The sequence below is a fragment of the Anas acuta genome, chromosome 4 (genome assembly GCF_963932015.1).
Source record: "Anas acuta chromosome 4, bAnaAcu1.1, whole genome shotgun sequence".
Lineage (NCBI taxonomy): Eukaryota > Metazoa > Chordata > Aves > Anseriformes > Anatidae > Anas > Anas acuta.
Window position 1 is genome coordinate 49,606,177 of NC_088982.1, and position 25,754 is coordinate 49,631,930.

General features: G+C 34.9%; 1 protein-coding gene across 3 annotated transcripts in view; it reads right to left on the minus strand.

Moving 5' to 3' along the window:
* The window catches only part of SPOCK3 (SPARC (osteonectin), cwcv and kazal like domains proteoglycan 3), a 190,791-nt gene that overhangs the window by 94,275 nt on the left and 70,762 nt on the right, over positions 1-25,754 (minus strand). For 2 of the 3 annotated variants that reach the window (XM_068681178.1, XM_068681177.1), the window contains exon 4: positions 13,446-13,560. In XM_068681178.1, coding sequence (XP_068537279.1) covers positions 13,446-13,560 — 115 coding nt within the window. Of the gene's footprint in view, positions 1-7,539; positions 7,561-13,445; positions 13,561-25,754 lie in introns of those variants that run through there. The other variant, XM_068681179.1, reaches the window with a different exon arrangement.

A 25,754-nucleotide genomic window follows, 5' to 3' on the forward strand; every position in this document is an offset into this window, starting at 1 on the left:
TTGCTTCGTCTTTGCATCAACAAGTTTTGGCTTAGAGGGGAAACAGTGTTTGGGGTTTACCTGTCCTTGGATGTTCAAACATATCACTGAAGGCCTGTCTTTGAAAGTTTTCCTCAGAGGAACTAAACCAGAGAACACTGGGGTCTTGGCTACCATGACTGCTGGCTTCCCCAAATAAAACTTATTTCCCCTCATCCAGAAACTTTGTCTAGACAGAATTTGAGCATTATTCTGAGGTTCCTGGACATAGATTCTATGGTGCACGCACTGTGGAGATGGTCTGCACATGTGCAATAAACCCAAAGCTTCAATGAAATAACCACACAGATGAATTACACATGTAACCACACCATCTCAATTATAAGAGTAGATCCCAAAGACTAAGGAAGCTTTAGATCAAGTCTTAAATGTAGTGTGACTGTAAGAATTTATTATTACTACTAGTATACACTTTGCATAACAGTACTTGTATGTATAAGGATAAATACATAAAAGTTCCTATTTGTATGGGTTAAACCTCAAAATGACAAATATTTTTTAGGCAATAAGGATCTGATATAGTATGCATAGTAGCCAGTAGAAGGAAACTTACATCTCAGTTTAATGCTACTCTTTTCTACTAGGAGATTACAACATATTATAAAGAGAACATACTTTTGAAAATTTGGACACATTAAATGGTTCTTGATGCTTGTTTTAAATGAAAGAGAAATACAAAAACTGACCATGCAAAACACAGCCAAATATTTAGCAACTCCTGACATATCTTTATTATCACGAAGCACACTGAATTATTTGGTTTCCAAAAGCAGTAGTATGCTTTAATGTAAAGCATCCATACATGCACATACTCCATGCTATGATGACAAACATTTCCAGCTGAAATGTATTTTTTGCCATTGGAAACCTTGAAGGTATTGTTTCTCACAAATGAAAATTAGTGGAATGATTTCTGTTCTCTGAACAGTTTTCCCTACTCAATTTCAAAGACCAGTTTGAACACCACTGGTATATAAGCCATACAACAGATATATTCTGAGCTTCTAAATACATGTTGTGAAGCAAGACCTTCACATGAAATGAAATGCATTAGTATTGATGTAAGCTGGTAATAAGAGAACCTAATTATAATCAGAGCTAAATCCACATGAAGATTTTTAAACTTATAAAAGAAACCCTCACAAAAAATCATCTGGGAGTTTTATTCTTTCCCATTACAGCTGGGTATTTCAGTAACACTGAAGCACAGAAAAACAAACAAAAAAAACAAAAATCTCAAATTAGGTACTAACTGATTATAAAATATTAGTATCAGACATTTTACAATTGATTACTACAGAACACTGAAAATTGATAGTGACAACTACTTTATAAAGCACTACAAAAACACAAAAACAGTGCAAGCTTTCTTTTAGGTAGGTAATTGTAAGAAGGGATACTGAACAGTTACTGAATTCATTTTGCATGCATTTTCTGATAAAGGAGCATTCCATTACTTTTATTACTTTGTAATATTTCAGATGTTGACATAAAAGTCCACAGTGAATCTTACTGCTATGGACTACAATTACAACTTGATAGCTAAGGACAGAAAAATCATCTATAAGCACCATCTTCAACAACCCTCCTAATTTTGTCAAAAGGCAATCTTTAAGTATCGGATTTGCAGGAATATTGTGAAGGAAAAGGCCAAAGAAAAATAAAATAAATGCTCATAAACCATTTCTCATTAATGGGACACCACATTGTTTCAGTCACAAGTTGTACACTCTAACAGCAATGCTTTTCTAGATCAGACTTCACATTCATAATTTCTTCCTATGCCCTACTTTTTGAAGAAAAACTTACTGCCATTTAGGAGGTGGTACAGCTGAGTGTGCCTTCAATGACTAGCAAGATGGAAAAAAATACAGAAAGCTAGAGCTCGTTTTCTTGCCTATATACATATATATCCTAACTGATAATCTCATTGCAGAAGTGGAAAGTAGGACATTCCGGATCACTGAAAAACTCATGCTGACTGATTATCCAGTTCATCCTCTTGCCCCCACAGGCCACTGAGAATCTGAACAAGATTAAGGGAGCAGGTACAACACGTGTAGGCTTAGGACTTACTAAATTAACTGAAGTCCATCCGCATCATTCTAGAGGTTGACTCCATATTTACATTAAAAAAGACGTATCACTGATTTTGAATGGGAAAAAATGTTCTGAGATATGTTCTACTAATAAATTAAAAAGTCTGTTTAGGCTTCCTTTATTTCAAGTTTGTTTTGATCTCCTACAAAACATATATTATGTACCAAGAAAAAAATGAAAAAAAATCTTTCAGACTTTTATAGACAGTTTTATTCTGTTTTGTTTTTCCTTAAGCACAGCAAATTTCAAGCCTAGAAGTTTTGCTTCACAAAATTTAAATACTTTACAGGTATCTAAAAACCTTAATAAGCGATAATGCTAATATGGCAAATGTTGGTACTGCAGCATACATTCTTGCCATCTGCATCCATATCTTCCATTCACATTACCAGAAGCTACTTATAAACTAAGAAAGAATACAATTAGAGGATACTGTTTTCCTCTAGCTGTGTATCCATAACTTCCACCAAAATTTATGGAAGAAACACATTAAAACCAAGGAAAGAGATGTCCCTCACAACGCATGTAAAACATGATGCATAGTGTTTTTCCTTCCCAATGTAATGAAACAGCTAGCAACAAAGAAGCTTCACTTTTCCTTTAATGTATTAAATTGTGGAGCATATGAAAATCTCAGAAACATTCATATTTTCACCTCGTTTTTTAAGCGCATGAAAGTCCAAATTATTTTCTCAACAAGTTCAATTAGGCTATGACTAAGCAATTTCCTTTTTTAGTACCTTGTAGAGTGTAAGTGGGATCACAATGGCATAGCTGTACAATAATTGGACTAATCAAAGGTATATAATGTTAGCATTGTGAATGAAGTAGTGTTGCTCATTAACCTATTACAAAAGAATTACTGTAAATTCAGCCTACGTGCAGCATCACTTCCTGTGCAAACAAACACAGATAATGCAACAAGCTTGAAACACTGCCAAGCTGGCAGACTGGCAGCACAAATTATGCAAAGAAACAGAAAACCTTCAGTAGATTCAATAGAGCTTGGAGCATAAGAATGATTAAGTGTTTCTGTATACAACTACAAATCACAGTAATGAATCAGACCAAGATTTCCATTAAGAGACTTAACTGCACCAGCTGGCCTTTTTCAGCAGCGTTATAATGTAAAATGATGACATCCTAAAAAGCGTTTGCAACTTTCACACAATGTGCCCAAAGCAAATCCTTTGTTTTACTTCAGTTCTTTTGGGAGACCTTTTTTGTAATCATCATAAAAATATGCTGCAGCACCTAAAGATACAGAAAGCCACAAAGCTGTACTGTTCCTTATTCTCTGTTTTTTTTTTGTTTGTTTTGTTGTTTGTTTTTTTTTCTTTCCCCTATTTAAAAGACAGTAAGACTGTTCCAGGTTGTAATTTAAAAATCAAAACAAAGCAAAAAGAAACAAAGAAAAAAACACCAGAGTTTCTTCCCCACCAGTTCTAAGACTCTTTCAAAACTGTTCGGTTCACTTCAGGCAACTACAGACTTGCAATTTCAGCTTTTTCATTTTTTTATTTTTAAATCAGAAACTTAATAGGCCTAAACTCAAACCCCCCTATTTTTAATTTTATATATTAATGGGAAGAGTAAGGTGCTAACAAACAAATCAGTACATATGAATGAAATAGGAAAAATATTACTTCTTCAGAGAAAAGTCTGAAAGTCTCTAACAAACATTCTCTTCATCACTCAATGCATATATGGTTCCACAAGGGGCACAGAGAAAGCCTCCAGCGAGAGTATTTACTGAAAAAGTACTATTGTCACTATACACTGCTCAAACACAGTAGATTTTATTTAAATCATGGTGTACTAATCTACAAGACCTCCTAGTATTTTCAGAAGATTGATTCTCATCTAACAAACTGAACCTTTAAACAATTCTTAAACTTTTTTTTTTTTTTTTTTTTTTTTTTGCAAACGGAACAATGCCATTCTGTGTATTGCAACTACCTCTCAAGCCTAAATGGCATTTTCAGCTTTTTGTACTTTTTCACTTACCATATAATAAGACATATGGGAAACATTTGTGAGCAACCTCAAAATATAAATTTTATTTCTAACCAAGAAGATTATTCCTGAGAATAAGACCTAGATCCTTTGAGATCCTAGAGCCTAAGTATTTTTGAGAATGACCTAAAAAGATCTAGATATTACTGTGGATTAACTCCGATTTTCAAAAGTGATAAAAGCCTCAGTGAAAGGTAATAACATGTTCCTACCCTGAAAATCTTTCACTCATTAATTTTTATCTCCATATCTGTTAAAAAAAAAAAAAAAAAGTCATAGTAAAACATCTGAAATCCCGAAGTCTGATGTTCTGGAAATCAGAACATACACAATACATATGATATGAACAGAACATACATATGATATGAACAGAAAAACAGAAGCAGATATGTGGGTACAGATATATTTCTATTTACATGTGCGTGTATGTGTGTGTGCATAACATATGCATATGCATGCCTCTATGCGTGTGCATTCTTCTTACCGAATAGGCATCTCTCATATTTGGAATTACTCACTTTTTATGCCTGGGGACACAATCACCTCAGCCACGCAGTAGCACAGCATGGAATCAGAAGAGGTTCTGCTTTCATTTTCGCAGTAGAATCAGTGTTACAGTTCTGTAACATTTGAAATTTACTCTGGGCTTCTGTCACATCATCCATCACAGGGAAAGGTTAACCAATCTCATGCTTCAGGGCCCAACACTCATCACTTCAAAGCTGAGACAGAACATTTTCTTCATGTTACAACACTAAGGTGAACAGAGCTAGGGAAGATGAACTTCATATAAAGAAGCATTTAGATCAAATTTTCATCTTCCCCATTTCCCATATTCTTCTAAAATACTGTAAGAGGGCAGGAATCCAAGGCAAGATAATGGACTAGATGACCAATGCTTTGAACCAAATCAGAACTTGGAAAAGTCATTTAACTCAAAAGCCTAAAGGAAGTTGTAATAAGATTAAGTGTTGGCACAAAAACTATGAGACTACGCAACTAGCTTGCCTTAGTAAATTAGATTAAGTGCTAAAACATTTTTTATTTTTACCATTATTAGCTTCTGTGTTATAATAAAGTGATGTTCTTTCATGTGTTGGTAGTAAAGTCATGTGGTAACTTAAAGACTACACCAACAGGCAGGAATATCAGAAACTTCTGCTAATCACTGAATGCAGGTCCTACTCCACACAAACCTGGGGGCTAGGGAGTAATTATTCCTAAAACTAACTTCACTCTTTAGAACAAAGTAACAAGTAACAACAGAGGTAGCATTTTACCCAAATGGCACTCATCACGCTCTCCTTAATTTTTAAAATGATAAGTTTTGTATCACTGGGCCCTCTATACTGCTCATTACCTACCAAGCGCCACATTTTATAGAGGTTCAGTCCACACACTTCTCTGAAACATGCCTTGTAAAGCTCTATTTAAAGAAGAACAGTTATAGTTTTTTGGTTTAACTTAACTTTAACTGAATGCTTGCTTTTTATGACTCTCTGTCTATGACTAGTAAATTGTCAGGACTCTTGACTGCAAACTGACTAAGCTTCAAGAACAACTTGGATCAAATGCAAAATTTCCATTTTGGTACTTTGCAGGTAGGACTGAGGTCACTTTGGGAAGAAAATATTGCATAGAAAACCTACTAAAACAGCTGTGTACTGTGGTTGTCCATTCAACCTTTAGGAAGATCCTTAAGTTTTATATTCAATAGCCATCTATTCTTCTCTTATAAGCTAATACATAATTCTTATCCCTTTACACACTCTTCAAGGTTTCCATTTCTTGTCAATTTTGTTCCAAAGATCCAAAAAGCTGCACACCTCTATGGCAGGACAATCCTAGTCATCTTATACACATCTTCCCTAAGTTATTAAAATGATGTTTGCATAGGCTGCTATCATAAAGAAAGAAAAAGAAAAAAAGAAAAAAAAAAGCATATAAAAACAAGATAAAGAAGGAACTGTAAATGAGTGCAATGCATAATATGCAAAGAGAAAGGAAATAAATAAAAAAAACGTGCTACTCAAGGAATGAGCCAAGTATTTCCATAGAGATTCCCTATACATAAAGATGTTAAAAAAAAAGTACTGGAACTGGAATACCTGAATTGTGTTACAGTTGTTTCCTGCTCTTGAAATTAAGAAGTGTTTGGTAAGAAATTGAATAGAAAGAGAAAATGTACACAAGTAATAACTGTGGGTCTTTCTGCATTTTAGTTCCATCTTAACAAGTCATGGATGTAACATGGCAGAGAATTGCAATTTATCCTATTGCGTGGAACTGTCATGCTGATCTGCATTTTACAAACAAATCCATAAAAAGTACTGAAGCACTGCAGAACCTTCATAATTGAGGGTGGAAGGGAATGCATAATGTATGGTTGGGAATTCACAAAACAAAGATCTACATTTCCCTAGCAAAATGGCACATTCATTTAATGCAGATAAATTTAATGCATCTAAACATTGATGAAGTTAAATTCAGTCAAATTTATGCAGCATATTTCTTTAACTTACAGAGGAAGAGAAAGAGATTCTGTTTGATCAGATTCTACTAGGATCAATCAGTGCAAGAATAGTCAATAGGTTAGGTATAACACATCAAGACACTGGTATTTACTAGGAAAATACTTTTGGTTGAAAACCGTCTTTCAATTTTCTCTATTTCCAGAGCTATACACAAAATGTATTTCTAAATGTTATTGAACAAGTCATCATTTCACCAGTTTCTTCTAGCAAACAGTCAATTCTTGGAATGGACTGTGTAATGACTCATTCTCAACTGAATTAACCTCTCTTGGAAATTGTCTCCTGCAGCTGATTTAAGATAAAAGCAAGAAGGAACATCTGAAGCAAATAGATTTTTTTTTCATGTATAAGCATTAGATGTAAATATTTTTGTTTTCATAAATATGCAGTACCAAAAAAAGAATTTCAGTGAAAGAAATTTAGTTGAATACAAGCTAAAACCACAGGCACTATCCCATATATATTGTTATATTTAAATTTGCTGCTGAGAGGCAACTGTCCCATTTTTCAAGTTTTCTAGAGTCCTGCTTTTTACCTGTAGCTAACTTGCTTGCTTAGAACTTCACCAAGACACTGCATAGTTTAACACAATGGCCTGTGATTCACGGGATATTATTCTTAAGAGAAATGATGTCCTGTCATATTTCAATTGTCCATTTAAAATCTATTTAACAGACTATTGACCAGGATCTGCAAAGTTACAATAGTTTGCTGCTAGACTAACTCTTCCACTTTCCCAAGCCCAGTTAGCTATCAGCTTTTCATGGTCTTAATGAGTTCCTAAGTGTTGCAGTATCACTTTCTTTGTTCAAATGAGCAACCACACGTACACGAAGATTTAAGGGTTTACCTTTACTACTCACTGCTCTGAGTATATAAAGAGCACATACTCCATTGTAGGTATTCAATAATATCCATTACCATCTACTGCCCTCTATTTTCACTCACACCTTTTTATTTCCTGTCCAACTCTCGTCTGGTTTAATATTAAGGTAACTTGTTTCCCCTTCCCGAAGATCACAAGGCTGAACTCATTGTTCCCAGCTGTTCTCAGTATAGCAGAATCAAATAATTATCTCTCTTGAAAGGGAAGCAATTGAAAGCTAAAACAAGCAGGCAAATTTCTATTACTATGATGAATATCCCACTTGTAACCATAACATTCACACCACTGTATTCACCATATTGGTAATATTGCATTCTGATATTCTATAAGCTGTGTTTGTAACTGAATGAAGTATGCTCCAAAGCATTTCATTATTGCATGTACAGAGACTTTATAGATTCTTTCCCCATAAAGCCAACCATTTAAACAATAAAGATAAATGTGAAAGCATAAAGGGATGGTAAAGGCATCATTTAGGCAAAGAAGAAAAGTTAACATCAATCTCCAGCATTTCAAAGAATCAATGAAAAATTCTATTTCACGTCAGACTTGATTTGCTTCTTACACTTTCTAACACAGGCAGCTACTCTTTTCCCACAGCAATCCACATAGAAGCATTTAGATGAATAATATTAATATGTATCCTGCGTGTTTTCCCCTTTAAACACTTTTTTTTTTTCTCCACAGGACACAGCTAAGAACACAACACATACAGAGCACAGCTTCCAACGAAGTTATGTCCAGCAGATATGCAAATGCAATTACCTGCTGCCAACAAACACTTGGCATCTATAATCATGCCTCAATGATTTCTAAAGCTGTGATACTGCAAACTACACTCACAACCAATGACATATAACACTTATTTTGACCTTTTTGTCAAATACTGTTCAGTGTTTACAATACAGGAACATCTTGCATCAGGATTATGTGGCTTTGTAGAAGCTCGCTAGAAGAGGACTTGCCATCTTAGCAGAAAAGGAAACAAGCCCTGTGTGTAACACCTCAGGACTGAGGGGAAACATTATCTCTGCTGCCATAGAAATTGAAGAAATAGCAAACCATAGGCTTGCCTGACCCCCACACCATGAAAAGAACAGTGAGATAGAGTGGCTGGTTTTGAAACCCTGCAAAGGCAAGCATACTGCAGCAAACATCATCTCCCACTCATGTAAGTTAAGGAAAGTGATTCTGCAGGGCCATACTGAAGCTTTCTGTCACACGTTCAAATGCATAATCAAGAGAGGGAGAATGCCTGTAGAAAAACATTGCAGTGAGCTGCAAAGTCAGAACTGCAATTTGAGAACTAGCAAATATTGAGAAGACTAATCATTTCCAGTTTGTGTATTAAGGTTTCACTATTTTTAATATTTTCCATTCAAATATTTTCCTTTCTGCTAAGTTTGCAAGTAAAATTGCTTCTTTTGTCAGCCTTACTAAAAATAACATATTTTACATCTTGATTTGTTGTTAAGAATGATTAAAGCTCAATTACAAAAAAAATAAAACATGAAATTGTAATTCTTGCAATTGATTTGTGACATTTCATTAAAACAATCATGAAATATTTAAGAACTTACTTTAAGTAATCTCCCCCATTTGAATAAAATATAAATGAAGATTATATAAAGCAATTACGAGCAATTTTTAAAGTAAAATATAGGCATTTGATTTTAAAATAGTTCCCCCTCTGCATATTATCATGAAACTATGTGTGTGATTAAATACTCTTAACAACAAGAAAGAAAGTATATGTATCTATTCTACTAACAGAATCAGAAAACAAGGAATCTAAATGCACCCTTTATATATATATATATAAAAAAAAAAAAAAAAAAGTAAGCCTTACCTAAGTGCATAAGCTTCTCAGTATTTTTATGTCTGCCTCTTTCCTTCAGAGATACTGTAGCAACAAAAGCACTGTTACTAGGTCACACCAGGTGATGTTCAACAGTCTCTGCCTTTATCAGGAACCAGCCTTTAAGCATCCCAAACAGACATCATTTCAACCCAAAACTGCTCAGGCAGTTTAAACTGTTTAAAGAAGGTCATGGCAGAAGTTGAATATTCTGATATACTGGAAGGAAAAATGTCTCACCTTAGACATCTTCAAGTAAACAGACTTTTCTTTATTAAAAATACTCTTTAGAAATTATTTTGTAAATGTTGTGACTATTCTATTTAATACAGCAAATCTGATAAAGTGTTGAACTACAGCTAGAGAAATACTCTTTGACAAACTTTGAAACTGAAGCAAAGCAGCACGATGCAGAATGCCATGATAACCTCCTGAGCTCACGAAAACTGGTGACCTCAAAAAGGATTTTCTGAATGGTTGCAGTTTTCTGCATCAACACCTCTTCAGTTAGTGACAACAGCTATCTATTCACAGAAAAATAACTTACCGCTACCTAAAAAAGAGAGGGGAGCAGTAAGTTTCTACATGTTCTGACCTGTCTTGATGGGGTGGGGGAAGAGGTATTCTGAAAGATAACTTGGAAGTCCCATTGAGATCTATAGAAAAACACTCACTGTCATCCCCAAATTCTACAAGCATTTCCAAGCTTTAGTGCCAAATTTAGCACACCGACTGATGCACACTTCCAATGTCCAGAACTACTAACATTAACTGTACAAACTGTTTCAAGAAAAGTTACTTCCTGAGCAACCAGCAAGAGGTCTTCTCATTCTCTTCCTCACACAGCTTCAGGTCTCCACAGCTCTCCAAAACATGCTTCCTAGAACTGCGGTGCAACTTACAGATCAAAGCTAATCACCAGCAGACACCAGTTTCTCAAGCTGCCACTTACATGCACTGACATCTTTCCTCTTCCTCCCATCACACTGCAGAACAAGCATACCTGAATCATGCAACAGAGCACAGTCTAATACCAACTGAAATACTTCTGAAACCACAGGCTGAGTCAGTACTAAGTATCGTCACGTTAATTAAACCAGTTGGACCATGCCACATCATATCGCTAACACCCTTCCAGATGGCTGGGATATCTACTACTCACCACATGCTTCACTGCAATACTCTCAGCAAGCTATACATGGTTACAATCACTTGGAAATTGTGCTGTAGAGACTTAAAAAAACAACCAAACAAAAAAAAATGGGACAGCACAGTCAGATAAATGTATTCAATAGTAAAATATCCAAGCATAAGCATATTTACTGCAAGTCATTTTTTTAATAAAACAACAAAAATTATTAAAGTGAAATTGCTATTTTATACAATTATCAACCACCCCTGATTATCAACCTCTCTGCCTATGATATTACCTTAAAGAGTGACAAAATTATTTTACAGAAATTTCTGAACGAAGAAATACTGCTGCTTCGAAACAGTGCTTTTAATAATTGAAAATTTAACTTTTAACTAAGTCAGAGAGTTTCAACTCAATGACTCTTCAGAATAATCTATTCAGTTCTATCAGTGTATCTCAGGTTTCTATCCCAGAGGTAGCCCAAAGGTGCTCATCAACCTTTCACTTGTCTTGGAGGTATGCAGTCTCCTCTTCCCTGACTTCCTCTTGAGCATAAACTTTGCCACTTCATCAGTTCACATGTTTAAAACTAATTTTCCAGTGTAGGTTTCTTGAGAATAATTTCAGGAACATCTACATGGCAAATATGACCAAATGGAAAACTGTTGGCATAGTGCCTATAAAGAGTTCTCAGTAATCCATTAGAAAAGTCTCAACTATTTTCCAGGAGACACCCCCCAATTGCTTAGAAAAATAATTAAATCAGATATTATTTAAATTATCGGATCTTTGAAGAACACCACATGCACACATACAGAGGAAATGAAGTGGTGAAAGAAAATTATTGGGATGAAATTTTGTGAAGATTTAATCCCATTATATCATATACACACAGTGGATATATTAGAAATGGACAAAGGTAGGTAATACAACCTGGTAGCTGATAATCTAACAATCCTTTGGGAAATTAAAAAAAAAAACAAACACAGGTGGCTATGTTGACAATCAATATGCAAATTGTAGGTATTAGTTAAGGGATAAAACAAAAGTTAAGGACAAACAAGTTAACAGAGGAAAAAAGACTAGTAGACAACACTGCTTGCGAATACGCTACTCATATTCTTGTGCCACCACATTACAAAAAAAGTCAAAGACTGCATTAGAAAGAAGGCACAAAGCAATTGATTTCTCCTTGAGGCTAATACCCTGGGAGAACAGGGAAATCCTACATTTGGAAATCCTTGGCCTGGTTTGCCTACTTGATAAGTAGGCAGAGAATTGCTTAACCTAGCTTACAAAACTAGACTTGCAGTGCTTATTACAAGGGTTAATCATCAAGTTGTCATTTCAAAGTTTTCCATTATGAGATTGTGCTATATTCAGAGAGGCTTTGCCCCGTAAAATATTACCTTTCAAAAAGAGTGCCAGGGACTGTGGGAGGAATAATACAGGTATGAAGGCAGATGTCAATACATTTATTAATTCAACCACTATATGCAGTTTCATCTAGACTAAAAAGTTTTCAGTCTTTACCTGCTGCACGTATACTTAAAGTGGAGGTGTCATTTTTTCCACTGTTTTCAATGATGTGTCTAATATCTCCTCAGAAATTTTGAACAATTGTGTTGTCTTTTCACAGTCTACACTGACATATTCCCAGCAGTTCACATGCAGCTGAAATTAGAATACCTGGCTTTGTCTGATAATAATTGTTTCAACTTATTATACATAATACCTTATCAAACCAAAATGACTAGCTCTACCCTGAGATTTGATAGACACAGCATAACTCTACAAATAAGTTTTTGTTAATTATCTGCAGCTACAGATCTAGGATAATTTAAACTTTTAATTTCACTATGTACTATCTTGCTCATTTGAAAAAGACAGGTGTATTTAAACATAACTAGCCACAAGGAAGAACATTCCTTATATCGTTCACAATACAGTACTGGCTCTCTAAAAAGTTCAAAATTATCTTTTTACATTACACAAGAAAGACGCTGTTTTCCTTAGCTCTTTTCAGCTCCTACTGAGCAAGAAACTATCAAATATTTAGTTCAATCATAATACTGAAGTTTAGTGATACTGAGGCTCTATCCTTTCTACTGTGCTCTGTTTCCCAAAATGAGGCATGAAAAAATGTACAATTTGAAGTCAAAAATGCAACTTGACTTTACCCCCTGAGCAAACAATAATCTCATGATTCAACTAAGGGTAGCCTTCAGGCCTCCTACCTATGCATTATCTGCCCCAGATAAAACCAGAGGAGTGCAAAAAATTTGCCACACTGAGACTTACATAAATAGAGGATCTGGAACTGTTCTTTCCCTTCACCACCACCACCACCTCCATGTCCACCCACCCTCCACCAAAAAAAAAAAAAAAAAAAAAAGGTAAGAAAATGGTAAGAATGAAAATCTGCATTCTGATTCTGCAGAACTATCATATGTTCCTTATATTTAGTAAGTCCAATGCAAAACAAGAAGGCATAGAAGAAAAAAAGGCACACTATATAAAAGTTTAACAGTTTTGAATTCTCTAGCCTCATATAAGAAGTGAAAAAGTCAAAGCAATGCATAGCAGCAGGACATTACCACAATCACAATATTTATTTGGTACTGCACAGTATTTCCTTAAGTACAGTTGCATCAGCAGTTTGTGATATTTACATACGTACGCCCTCTAGCTTACCAGCCTATTAAAAAAAATCAAATATTAAACAATCTAATCAAATTATGCATACATAATTACTTATAAAAAAACACTGCTTATATGTTGTTAAATAACTAAACTAATTATAGTATACTTATGGTTTACAATCAGTCATGAACACTGTTAAAAATGTCTATAGGATTAACTTTTGAAAGTATTTACCTGTGTGTAAGCCTTCGGTGACTAATGCAAACAGCAGTTTGTTGATCCTGCGCAACACAGACCTTATGGCGACTACATTTCATCTTTAAACATGGATCTTTAGCCGGATCTAAAGCTAAAAATAATTTTAGAAAATTGTTAACAATTATCTAGAAGCATGCAATTAAAAAAAGAAATACAGCACACACAAAACCCACCAAGTACATGGAGGAGGGCTGGCCTGATGTTTGTACAGGATGCCAAAAGGAAAGGCTCTGATCTTCATCAGGATAAAATGCAGCATATTCAATAATGCAAAATGAAACTGTACAAAATTCCTTAACAAGGAAAACAGATCTTCAGGAATCATGCATATTCCTGTATGCTCTCATACAATACCACTGCTATTTATTTATAAAAATACTACGTATCCTACGAAACTCTCTACTTATTAGGGTTTGTAACAAAGCCAAAGGCTGGTGGTTTTCACTGTAGTTAAAAACACTCTTGATATTAAAATTTGCTGAAGACTTTTAGGAATCCTGCACATCCGTTTTGTCATTCAAAGCACTAATTTCTAAATGAAAATGCTTTGAATTGGATTCTGTTGCCTTCAGTTCTCCATTTCAGTGGCATCACTTCTAAACAGAATTAGGTTTGTAGTTGTTATAGTTCTAAAGCTGTAACACATCTGAAATGACAATAAAACAATATGACAAAAGGACAGGCAAATGGCATTTATCAGCAGTTTGGAACATTTGTTCATTCAGATGTTGGCTGCCACATCTCCCACATACAAAATCTTTGTAAAAGCTGTAAACCAGAATGGTAGTTAAAAAAAACGTATTTCTTAATCCTTTTCAGGTCATTTCTACCATGAAGTAACATGTACAAAGCAACATTGTATAGTAATAATTCAGTGAGACACAAATAGTAATATGCAGGTCCATTGCAAATTAACACAGAGAAGAGGAAAAGCATCCATTGCCTAAATTTAGCTGCTGTGTAGCTAATAAAATTACTCACCACCATGTTCTTTATAATAATTGCCACTTTCTCACTGTAATCTCCAAATACTGGTATTTCTACCGTAAAAGTAGTTTCTCATTCCTGCTAAGATACAGCTGGGTTTTTCCAACTAAGCATTCTTAATAGGTAAATAATGACAATATCTGAATGTACTCGGAAATTATAACTCAGATGAGATTCAAATAAAAGAAAAAGTATATTAAAATATGCAGATGAGTGATTTGTATGAGTACACCAAGTCATGCTCCTGACACGAACAACTCAAAGTCTGAATCAGCATTTTCTAACTTCTGGAGAGGTCTTACACTCAATCTAAAAAGCACTGGTAGAAGAAGTGAGGAAAGTTAACCAAGAAGGAGGGAAAAACAGAAGCCTGAAAGCAACAGAGAATGAGACGTGTAATAGGGAAGAAATAGTAAAGCCAAGCCAATAAGAAAATAAAATTAGAAAGAAAATAAAGATAGGGTAGGAATACAAATATGGCAACAACATCAGAGTTCTCAAGATGTAGCCTTCTGTAAAAATAAATTCTGCCTGCAATATTCTAGCTTTCTTTTTTCTGTTTCTTTTGGAGCTCAGTCTTTCTTCTCTAATACACCCTCAGCTTTGAACTACACTTTAAACTACAAATACTAATTTCTGGGTATAAAACTAAAAAAGCCAGACACTCCTTTTCATTACTTCAGATTAAAATTGTGTAGCTTATTTCCTGACTAATCATGTCTACATGACAATACAGTAGATTGTAAAATTTCAGCCAATATTCACTCTCGCCAGAAAAAATCAACTTTTCCCTTCTCTGATCTCCACAGTGTTTTCACAGTGTTTTTCAGGTAGATCTAAATATTTCCAAACTATTTTTTTTTTGTTCCTATGGACATTCTTCTCTTACATGGAAGGCCTTCCCCATTTCACCCCACTTTTTTTTTTTTTTTTTTTTTTAAATTTGCATTAAACACAAAACCAAAACAAACAAACAAACAAAAAACAAACAACAACAACAAAAAAATAAGAAACTATATACCAAACCCTAGCTTAAAGAAAGATTACTGAAAATCCTAAAGGGCAAATTTCAAAATCAAGTTAAAAAAATCTATAAACAATTAATATTCAGTTATCCTGTGTTCACCTTCACTTAAGCAGATTACTGTTCAGCGTTCAGTTATATTTCAGAAATGCTTTCCCCTTGTTTTTCAGATTTGTTTATAAAATGTGTCTTTGCATACATATTTTCTGAAAGGAAGGTTATATTCCTGTGTTCTTTGTGATCAAAAGTAAACTTTTAACCACAACTTCATTTAAACTGCTAAGTGATATTAATATATGGCTGACAAAGCATGCACCCAGAAAACAAGACCAGGCTGATAGTCATAGTTTTAACATGTAATTTTTGGGGGGCTAAGCAGGATTAAATACAGTTTAAATGGTGACTTTTTCTGTTTTATTTCCTTCTTAACAGTATATTCAGCTGTACAAAATATATACATTATATTATTAACAAAGGAGAAAAGTGATGGAATCATTAATATAACAGTAATTCAGTGCAGATTGAAGATTTCTTTAATTACAGCTTAATATATACAGGCAGATGCATTCCTATTCCAGGTATTTTATTTCTGCTGCAAAACAGCCAGAAATTCACAATGAGCCGTCCAGCTGTAGTTAATAACTCTGATTACAACAACTCTTAAACCAGTGGTAAGGAAATGCAGCAACAAATGACTAGAATGACTGAATTAGAATACTAGAATTGGAGTTCAAATTAATGAAAGCATACTCAGTATCCTTCTCCAATGTACTTTGGGTTTTAACATCCATGGAAAATACTTTCTCTGCTTTAAGTCAAGCAGAATGTAATGTTACTCCCTAATGAACATGAACAGATTATCTTTTAATGTGCTGCTCAAGCACTTCTTCCTAGAAAGTTCTCTGATGGAGACACTACAGTAGCAATACCTGAATATGACTCTGACATAGTTTCAGGTAAATGTTTTGTAAAACTGCATAGGTTTTTGAAATAAAAACACATTAGCAAGAAGAAATATCTGGAATCATACAAGGATGCTGAGTCCCAGTATCAAGTAGAAAATGTGTTTCAGGAGAAGGGATGAATGGGGGAGATCATGCAAGTGTTCTTTAAATCAAACATGATTTAAATGGTTATTTATTTTCCTGAGTTCTTGGGACTCTGAAGATGTATTTTGATAATTCAGTCAAAATTTATCAAGCTGTAACATGTCTTTCTACAGGCAGGACCCAACTTTATAACCAAGAGATGGTACTATCACTTGGCCTTTATGACAACATAAAGATGGATATCAAACTAGGGGAGAAGACCTCTAATTTATTGTTGAAATCAAAATGATTTTATTCCTAGGGGGGGAAAACAAACAAAGAAACAAACCACCATTTTAAGGTTTTAATATCCAGTGGAAGTCCCAAAGATCTAACCAGGAGATCAAATGAAAACAGCCTAGAAAAATGGCCTTGACCAGGTAAGTGACAACAGATGAATATGCTAGATTTTGAAAAAAAAAAGAAAAAAAAACTTCTTGGAAGCAGTACTGCTGAGCACTGATACTCCGTTAGTTTCCTTATGTATTTAACAGTTTCCACCAAAGATAAACCAGATTGTTCAGAATTGTGTGTTTAAAAGAAAAACATTTCTGAGGATCACTCAATCACAAACTGCACCTTGTAAATTAAAGATAGCAATGGGTATAAATTGCTGAGAACCTAGTATTATAAATCAGTTCTGCAGAGGCAAAAGACTGTCCTGACATCTTTGTCTGGCTTCAGAGAAATGAATTATAAGGAACTTCAGACACCATATCTACCAATTAGGCATTGATGAAAACACCATTAACTTCTCAAAGGCAGGTCTTTGTCACTAAGAGTTGACTGGAGAGTCTGACGGAGAGAACTATATTGGGCATCTCCAAAGCAAACCACTTCCTGGGCTAGACTGGGCACTCTCCTACCAACGGCTATCATATACCAAAAGGAATGGAAGGCAGGGGATATAACCTGTTCCAGGGCCCATCCAAGCCTTACACAGTAACAATTTGACCTTTGAGTATTTACTCACTCTGTGTTTATGATGCCCTGGATGAAAATCTTGAGCAATTCCAAGTGCACATTTTGCACAATCACACATTTTTAGTTTTTAACGTGCTTTATAAAAATGAAAAAAAAAATAAAATAAACACAAATTACATTAGTAATTTGCACAACTGTGAAAGGACTAAAATAAATTAGATGTTTATAAAAATAGACATTTCTTTCTGTAAAAACACACATGAAACAAAATAATTACAAAAAAATGTTTTATGTCATATCTGAAGTAGACAAAGCACACACATGGACATTTTTCATGCAAAATGATAAACCACAAGAAAAACAGTTACTAAAAACATGGTCTTAAGTTTTTCATGATGAGTAGGAACTGGACTACCATTACACTGCAGGGACATACCTAAGAAAGACCTGTCTCCACATGGAGTCATCCTAAATATCTTAAACTACTAAGAAAATACATAAATTTATTCCAGGGATTCTAGGGAAAGTATCACTGATGTAATGTAAGCTTATAAATCAGTCGAGTTAACTTAGAAAATATATGGCATTAAGTCTTTAATTCTTCACTGAATCTTTTAGTATTTGCTGACAAAATGTGCCTGCATTACCCCACCTCACTCCAAGTATGCAGTCTTGCACTAGCAACAAAACACGCTGCTTTCAACCTCTGCTAAAATAGGCAGCTATAAAACTGCCTAATGCTCACACTGGAAACATCATAAGTGTCAAAATCCCACTGTGGAGCAATTTTTGCATCCCTCAGTTATTTTCTTCAGCATGAAACAGACATCAATCTGAGTCACTTTCACTAAATTATCATCATAATCATGAAGACTAGACACCCTTTTTTCATAACTGAAATGAAAACTTAGATCGTACAGCATATTTATACTGTCACTAAAAATAGGTGATGGCTCCTGTATGATGAAGAGCCTCTAGAACTTAGCAATATGTTTGTTTATGGCTTGCCAGAAATCATTTCTTTATTTGTGGCTATAGTGTATCAGCTGACATCCTAGAAAATCAGATACGACCAGCTTATAAAAATATAGGTCTGATCTTAGTTTCTTAACTTGGTAATATTCAGCTTTATTTAGCTCCTAATATTAAGGAAAAAAATAGGTTATTTGCCTATATGCATATTTAACATTTGTCCTTATATTTTCCTAAATTAATACCAAATGCAGTGGCAATTAAATTTCAGTAAGTAGAAAAATTTCATTGTCACAAAAACAATTGCAAAAGTATGAAATGCTTGTAATGTATATTTTTTCTCCAAGAAATTATATTGTTAATTAAAAATAATTTGTGTTCAAAAGCTGTGGAACAGAATTAGGTTTGCTTGGTGACTTTCATAGATGGATATGGATTTGTTATCCTCACATCCCAGGAAGTAATTAAAATTCTGAAAAAAATGATTCAATTATTACTAATGGATCTATTTATTTATCATTCAGATTTGGAAGAGCAGTGCAGGAAAGCTTCTCTCCATCTCTTCTCTAAGTTAATTTCCAGCTAGTGCTCCCGGAAATTGACATTATCCAGAACATGTTTATTGGGAATATAATAGGAAATCAAGATTAGCAATACATAACATAGGAATCCTCTTGATAAGAGCTCCATGTTAAAAGTCACAGTAAAGTACTAGTATCTTACAATCAGACATATTCCCAATTTTCCATGACCAGCAAACAGAAATGGGAGGGGAAAAAAAAAAAAAAGGTTAAAGGGCAAAGTTTTCAGACCTAATGTCTATTCCCCTCCTCTGAAGTTCAAGATTTGTTTCAGGCAGGCAGAAAAAGAACTAGATGGACTTTTTGGTGTAGTAAAATCACCAAAACCTATGTTATGTTTTGAGCAACCAATGAATGGTTCAATTCCTTTACTTTAAGAGGCAAGGGACAGAAACGTAAATTAGCTAAGTGTTTTAAATAAAATATTAATAATTAGTCATATGCCTAAGCTACAACCCATGGCAGACAGACATCTAGAACAGATTGATTCATATTACCTGCTTTCATAAGCTACTTATTTCCCGAAGAAACCTAAAGACGTATGGTTTTCCACTTTGAAATATGATGATTCCTCAACTCCTAAGCAGAATTTCTCACTCAGAATTGTGTTGGGTCTAGAGAGGTGAGAAAGATCCTGGCACCACAATTTCCATAAACAGCAAGGGGGAAAGCAGGATAGAGCATATAAACACTCAGCTGATATTGTCAGCTAAAACAGAATAGAGATATTTAATTGCAGTAACAGTGGTCCTTTTTTTGCCCTAATTGTATGGTGATCTGTATCCAGAATTTGCAGACATACATGCATACAGGCTCTCTTCAGACACAGATGGTTTGAATCCATACTGCTTTTCATTTCAAGAGTTTCCAGTCTTGCTATGCAACACACCTGAGAGTAAACTTTTTTTTTTTTTTTTTTTTTATCTTTACATGAAGATGAACCATTGTACAGCTAACAATCTCAGATACATGAATAATGAGAGAATAAACAAGAAACAGCCTACCTCCGTAACCTGATGGGGATGTTCTGAGAAGAAGAATCTTGAATTTTTGCTTCTTCTCCCAGGGACTGCATTTGCCATTTAAGATTCACTAGATAATATGAAAAGGAGAATGGGTCGCTACAGCTGAACCTTCACAAAAGGAATCTTCCCATGAATCTACAACTCCAGTAAGAAGAGTAGAAAATGTTTCTGTTGGTGGCCAAGCAAGTAATTAGGAGTTTAGATTCAAACCCCTGAAGGTTACAGGCAGTCTAGAAGATTGGTTTTCAACTTGTGAGCAAATGTTTCAACAAGTACGTGTCTGTGTGCATGGAGGTTCTATCCAGCCACAAAGTGCCTGGTTTTAAGAATGCTCAGGAAATCTCCATCCTGATGAACCAGGGACAATTGTGTAAAACCTTTTATCAGGCTTATTTTCAGATGCTTAGCTGTTCCTAGCATTTTATTCTAATAAGTTCTGATACACCAGTACTGCGTGTGTCTTGCGATACCTAGAGTTAAGCTAGATGAAATTCTGATAAGCAAAGAAAACATTGAATGATGAGTTAGAACCATCTGACGGAAAATAAGTACTGGCATATTTCCTTTTCGCTCACCCCTTTTGCTGCAGTAAAGTTTCAAAGAACAATTACCAAAAAATGCATTTATTCCAACTCATAATATTGTACCTGGCAGTCTGTTGTCTTCCTCTGGAACAAGCTCACTAAATTTTAACCTTTTTTTTTTTTTTTTTTTTTTTCCACAATTTCAAAATACTTTCCTCATTCTTTCCCAACTCTCTTCAAAACAGTTGTCTTCATTAGGCCACACTTTTTTTTTTGGTCATTCAAGAAGAAGCATAAAACTTATTTGTAGATCCTAGTCCACAACTCCATGGTAACTCACAGGGGCATGGGTATGAGTGAGGAAGGAAAGTGTGTTTTTCTATTGCAGAAGCCTTGCACAAACTTCAGAAACTTTGCTCATAGCAACCTCAACATGAAATAAAGGGCAGGCAAGTTTTTAAAGAGGGTATATCCCAAGATAAACAGCTATGACATATAATTTATAGCATAAAAATGTGTCTGTTAATGAATGTGCACAAAATAGCTAATAGTAATCGTATTCTTCCTCCTCTTTTCTTTATAAAACTGTTTCAATAATTAGACTTGAAGAATATTGTACTGATTGCCAAATGGCTTGTAAATCATTACAGACCCAAAGCAACTCCTCATCATCCCATCATACATACTCAACTCAAAATACCAAAACTCATTGCAAAGCAATGAGCCAATAAGAAGAAAACATTGGAATTCTGGTTCCGAAAATTGCTTTTCGCTATAACAAATTACATACATTGTTGATAACAATGTATCAACAAAAATGTCGATACATTAAGTCTCATGTCAAAATTTTGCACTGCCATGTTATTTTCAAAGGTACCATCATTAAAAATGCAATCCCTTGGGAAAATCTTTGCCCAAGTTTCACATTTCTGTCCTACATGCTTCATCCCAAATTCAAACTGTGTGCTTAGCAACAACCACTGGTGCCCTCCAATGGCTTTTGACATTGTGGTAGCATTTATGTACCTTCTAAATCATAAGAAATTCTCCTCCTTACAAATATTTGTGTTTCAATAACATTATCATAATATGTGTTCTCAGTAGTAGGTATTCCTTAAACACTTACAACAGAATATTCTACCCACAGCTCAAAAGTTGATATAAATGAGAAAGTCCACAAAGCAAAAGTCAAATGTTGCCCTTAGTTACACCTACACAAATTCAGAAAAAGACCCTATTAATTTAAATTGCCAAAGAACAGAGTTATTTTGGACTCAGACTGATGTATTTGACAGCAGGCTAAATAAATATTCTGCTAAATTATCCAAAACAGGTATGACTAATGGAAATGCGTGTGCATACTTGGCTGGCATCATTTAAGGTTTCAGCAGTTTTAGTGAGGCACTCTTATTTTTAAATCGCAATGTCCATTTCCTTGATTTGGCAGAAAGAAGTAACTGTTTAAAGACTACGTGAAAGTTCACACTAGTAATGTAGCACTACCAAGCATTGTACTAGTTTTCCTAAGAATATTAAATCATGATTTAGAGACATTCTGTTTGCATAATAACTGACTTGTGGGTTCAGTCAGGAGAAAGAACTGTCTGTATTCCTCTAAGAGTGGAAAAAAAACATCCTGAAAATTCTCCCAACTATTATCTTTAAATGGTAAAATGCTTATTCTTGCAAAGCAACGTGAAATAAAATGTATCTTGATTATTTCCCTCTCTTGTACAACTGGTCAATTTCTGTATTTATTTCCATCATTTTTATGCTAAAATAATATTAAAACTTAAAGCAGAATGTTTTGACTGTGATCCACTTAATTTTTAATTTAGTTTAATTTTTAACTTTTTTTTTAAAAAAAAAGAAAAACAGCTAAAACAGAATCTAGTATATTATTCACATAAAGTATCCAATACACCAGTAATACACATATATGTGTATTATAGAGAAGCTTAGCATAACAAAAATAATCAGGAAGTGTACTTGTTATAAAATTCAATGATGATCTAGACATAAAATATGTTCTCTAACAAGCCACAAAAATTGAAATCACATCCTGCAGCACAATATACAGAATACATTTTTTTTTCTTTTTGAGTCATTGAAGCTTTTGCATAAATCCTAGCTCAGCCAGACCATTTATGGAAAGTCCTTTGAGCTTTAAATTACTGAAGTTAAAGGAAAATTCCAACAGGTTCAGCTTTCAGTATTTAACTACTGAAATTTAGTATTTAAGTACTGAAAATCAGTATTTAAATACTGTAGTAAATATTACAGTAAGCAGTAAATACTGCTTTTAGTATTTAAAAATATTTCACTATTAACAAGCTAATAACCACAAACATACCAAACCTGCAAAAGTTCCAGATAGAATTAAGCTGCCATTTGGAGGGAGGGTGGGGATTATGAATGTAAAAAAAAAAAAAGGACCTACTCCACTAGAAATTCACTTTGCGATGTTTCTTTGCAAGGTTTCTCTTGGATTCCTGGACTCACGTTTGCATAAAACATTTCTGGTCTCCAGAGTAAGTGATCCTTGTACTTTGGAAATACAGACACCAGTACAGGTGTTCTGCAGTTACTAGCTTGCAGTAAAGAAATCTGTAACTTAGTCAGTTATGAGTATGCATCCGTGTCCTGACTCATAACTATCAATATATGACATAGCACAGAAGATGAAGAAGCTGTGTATTCCCCATACATGGATAGGATGGAGTGGACAGTAGCTGGCAAGAACAATTCAAGCTGGGTAGCCTCAGGGAGGCACAGCATGCAGTGCTTCAGGCGGAACGTCCCACAGGGAAAGCTGGTATTTCTCTCCAAAATTAATCTTGACTCAATATAGCAATTTGAAAGTTAAGTCCCATTTCTGTATTAGCAGACAAGTACAGAAAAGTGTCTAATGAATACCAGTGATAACTTTACTAATGACCTGGGTTTATTACCACGAAAAATACTTTTGGTAGTAATATTACTCATCTTTTATTTGAAATACTGATAAATTTTGCAGTTTCAGCTAAGTCCTATTTTGAAATTTTTACAGTTGTGTTTATCTATCTCACAACATATGTTCAATACATAAAGCAGTCTGCTTGTTTCCATCCATGAACACAATTTTTTTTTTAATGTCAGTTTAAAACTCATGACTTGAAGTTGACTGTCTTGGAAAAAGTCTCAGTAATTTACAAGACCTAGCTGAATAAATTATTTGTTCACAGATAGATACACAGTTAAATAAAAGTATGGACGTACATGCTCCTTTCCTTTTCCATTGTTGTTTAAAATGCTTAATGTATTCTTATAAAAAAAGTTAAAAAAAAAAAAAAAAAGAAAAGAGGGAGATCATAAAAACTGGAGAGGTTTCTGACAACTGGAAACTAGCCAATGTCATACCTACCTACAAAAGGGCATATGAGAAGACCCATGAAGCTACAGATCTATTAGTTTTACCTCAGTCCCTGGAAAAGGTTCTAGAGAAGACTGTCCTGGGGGATACCAAAAGGCATTTAAATACCAAAGCTCGTATCAGACATAGTTAATGTGGGCTCATCAAGGGAAAGTCAAAAGTCCTGCCTTAGGAATTCAATCTTCTTCTATGACAAGGTCACCAAGTTTGTGGATGAAGACAATAGAGATAATCTTTCTGGATTTCAGTAAGAGATTTGATACTGTCCTTCATGGCATTGTTCTGGACAAATTGTCCAACTGGGCAAGGAACAGGTTTGTGCTATACTGGGTGATGATATGGCTCAACAGTAGAGCTCAAAGGGTTGTACTGAATGGGGTAACATCTGGCTGGCAGACAGTTACGGGTGGTGTTCCCCAGGGCTCAATTCTAGCGCCAATTCTGTTCAACATTTTTATGGATGCAAGAATGGAATGCACCCTCAGCAAGTTTGCTGGTGATACTGGTGATTCCCTGGAGGGATGAGAGGCCTTGCAGAGGGATCTAGATACCTTAGAGAATTAGATGACTAGCAACAACATGAAGTTCAACAAAGGAAAATGTCAGGGTCTGCACTACTGATGGAGTAATGCCATACAATGGTAAAGACTGGGAGACAAGAGAGCAGCTCTGCAGAAAGGCATCCCAGGGTGCTAGTCAACAGCAGGCTCATCATGTGAGCCAGCAGTTCGCCCTGGCTGCCAAGAGGGCAAACCACATTTGGGGATTCATTAAAAACAGCACAGCCAGACAGTCAAAAGAGGAGATTCTCCCACTACATTTAGTGCTGGTGCTACTATATAAAAAGAATGTTAAGGTACTTGAAAGCATCCAGAGGAGGGCAGTAAAGCTGGGGAAAGGGCTGAAGGATATGTCCTGTGAAGACAGGCTGAGAACACTTGGGTTTTCTGGTTTGGTGAAAAGAAGGCTCAGAGGCAACCTCACTGCTCTCTAAAATTTCCTGAGGAGCAAAAACAGGGGAGATGGAGGTGTCAGTCTCTTTTCCCTAGTAACTGAAAAGAGGACACATGGGAAGGGCACAAAACTGCACCAGGGGAAGTTTAGACTGGAGTTAAAAAAAACAAACAAAAAAAACTTTACTGAAATTCTTCACTGTGAGAGTGGTCGAACACTGGAACATGCTTCCTAGAGCAGTGGTTGATGCCCCACGCCTGTCAGTGTTGAAGAGGCATTTGGAAAATGCCCTCAAAAACATGCTTTTAACTTTTGGATAGCCCTGAGGTCGTCAGGTAGTTGCCCAACTCAGCTATTTGATAATTTTTGGATCTGTCCATTAGTCCATTCCGCTGATTCTCAAATCAAATCCACTCAAAGTCCACTTAATAAAATTGTTTTTATTTACTGCTTCACATGCAGATTTTTAGAAGAGAAGTCAAGCTGTGTTCTCACAGTTGCATGGATGATAAATAATAGCATGATTCCAATTAGTTCCCAAGATCTTCAGGAGCAATCCTGAAATCTTATACTTCTCTTGCAATCTTGTCCAGCAAAACGCAAGAAAAATGCAGGGGTTACTAAAAGGACTTTATCATGCCAATGTCTTAACTTACGTAACTTACTTTGTCTTCGGATATATGTTATTTACCACATTGTAAATTGAAAATCAGTAAAAAGTTATGGATATTTCAACCAAAGACAAACAGCACTGCAGAAACACACAAGAAGCAAGAATAGAACTTAAACAGAAA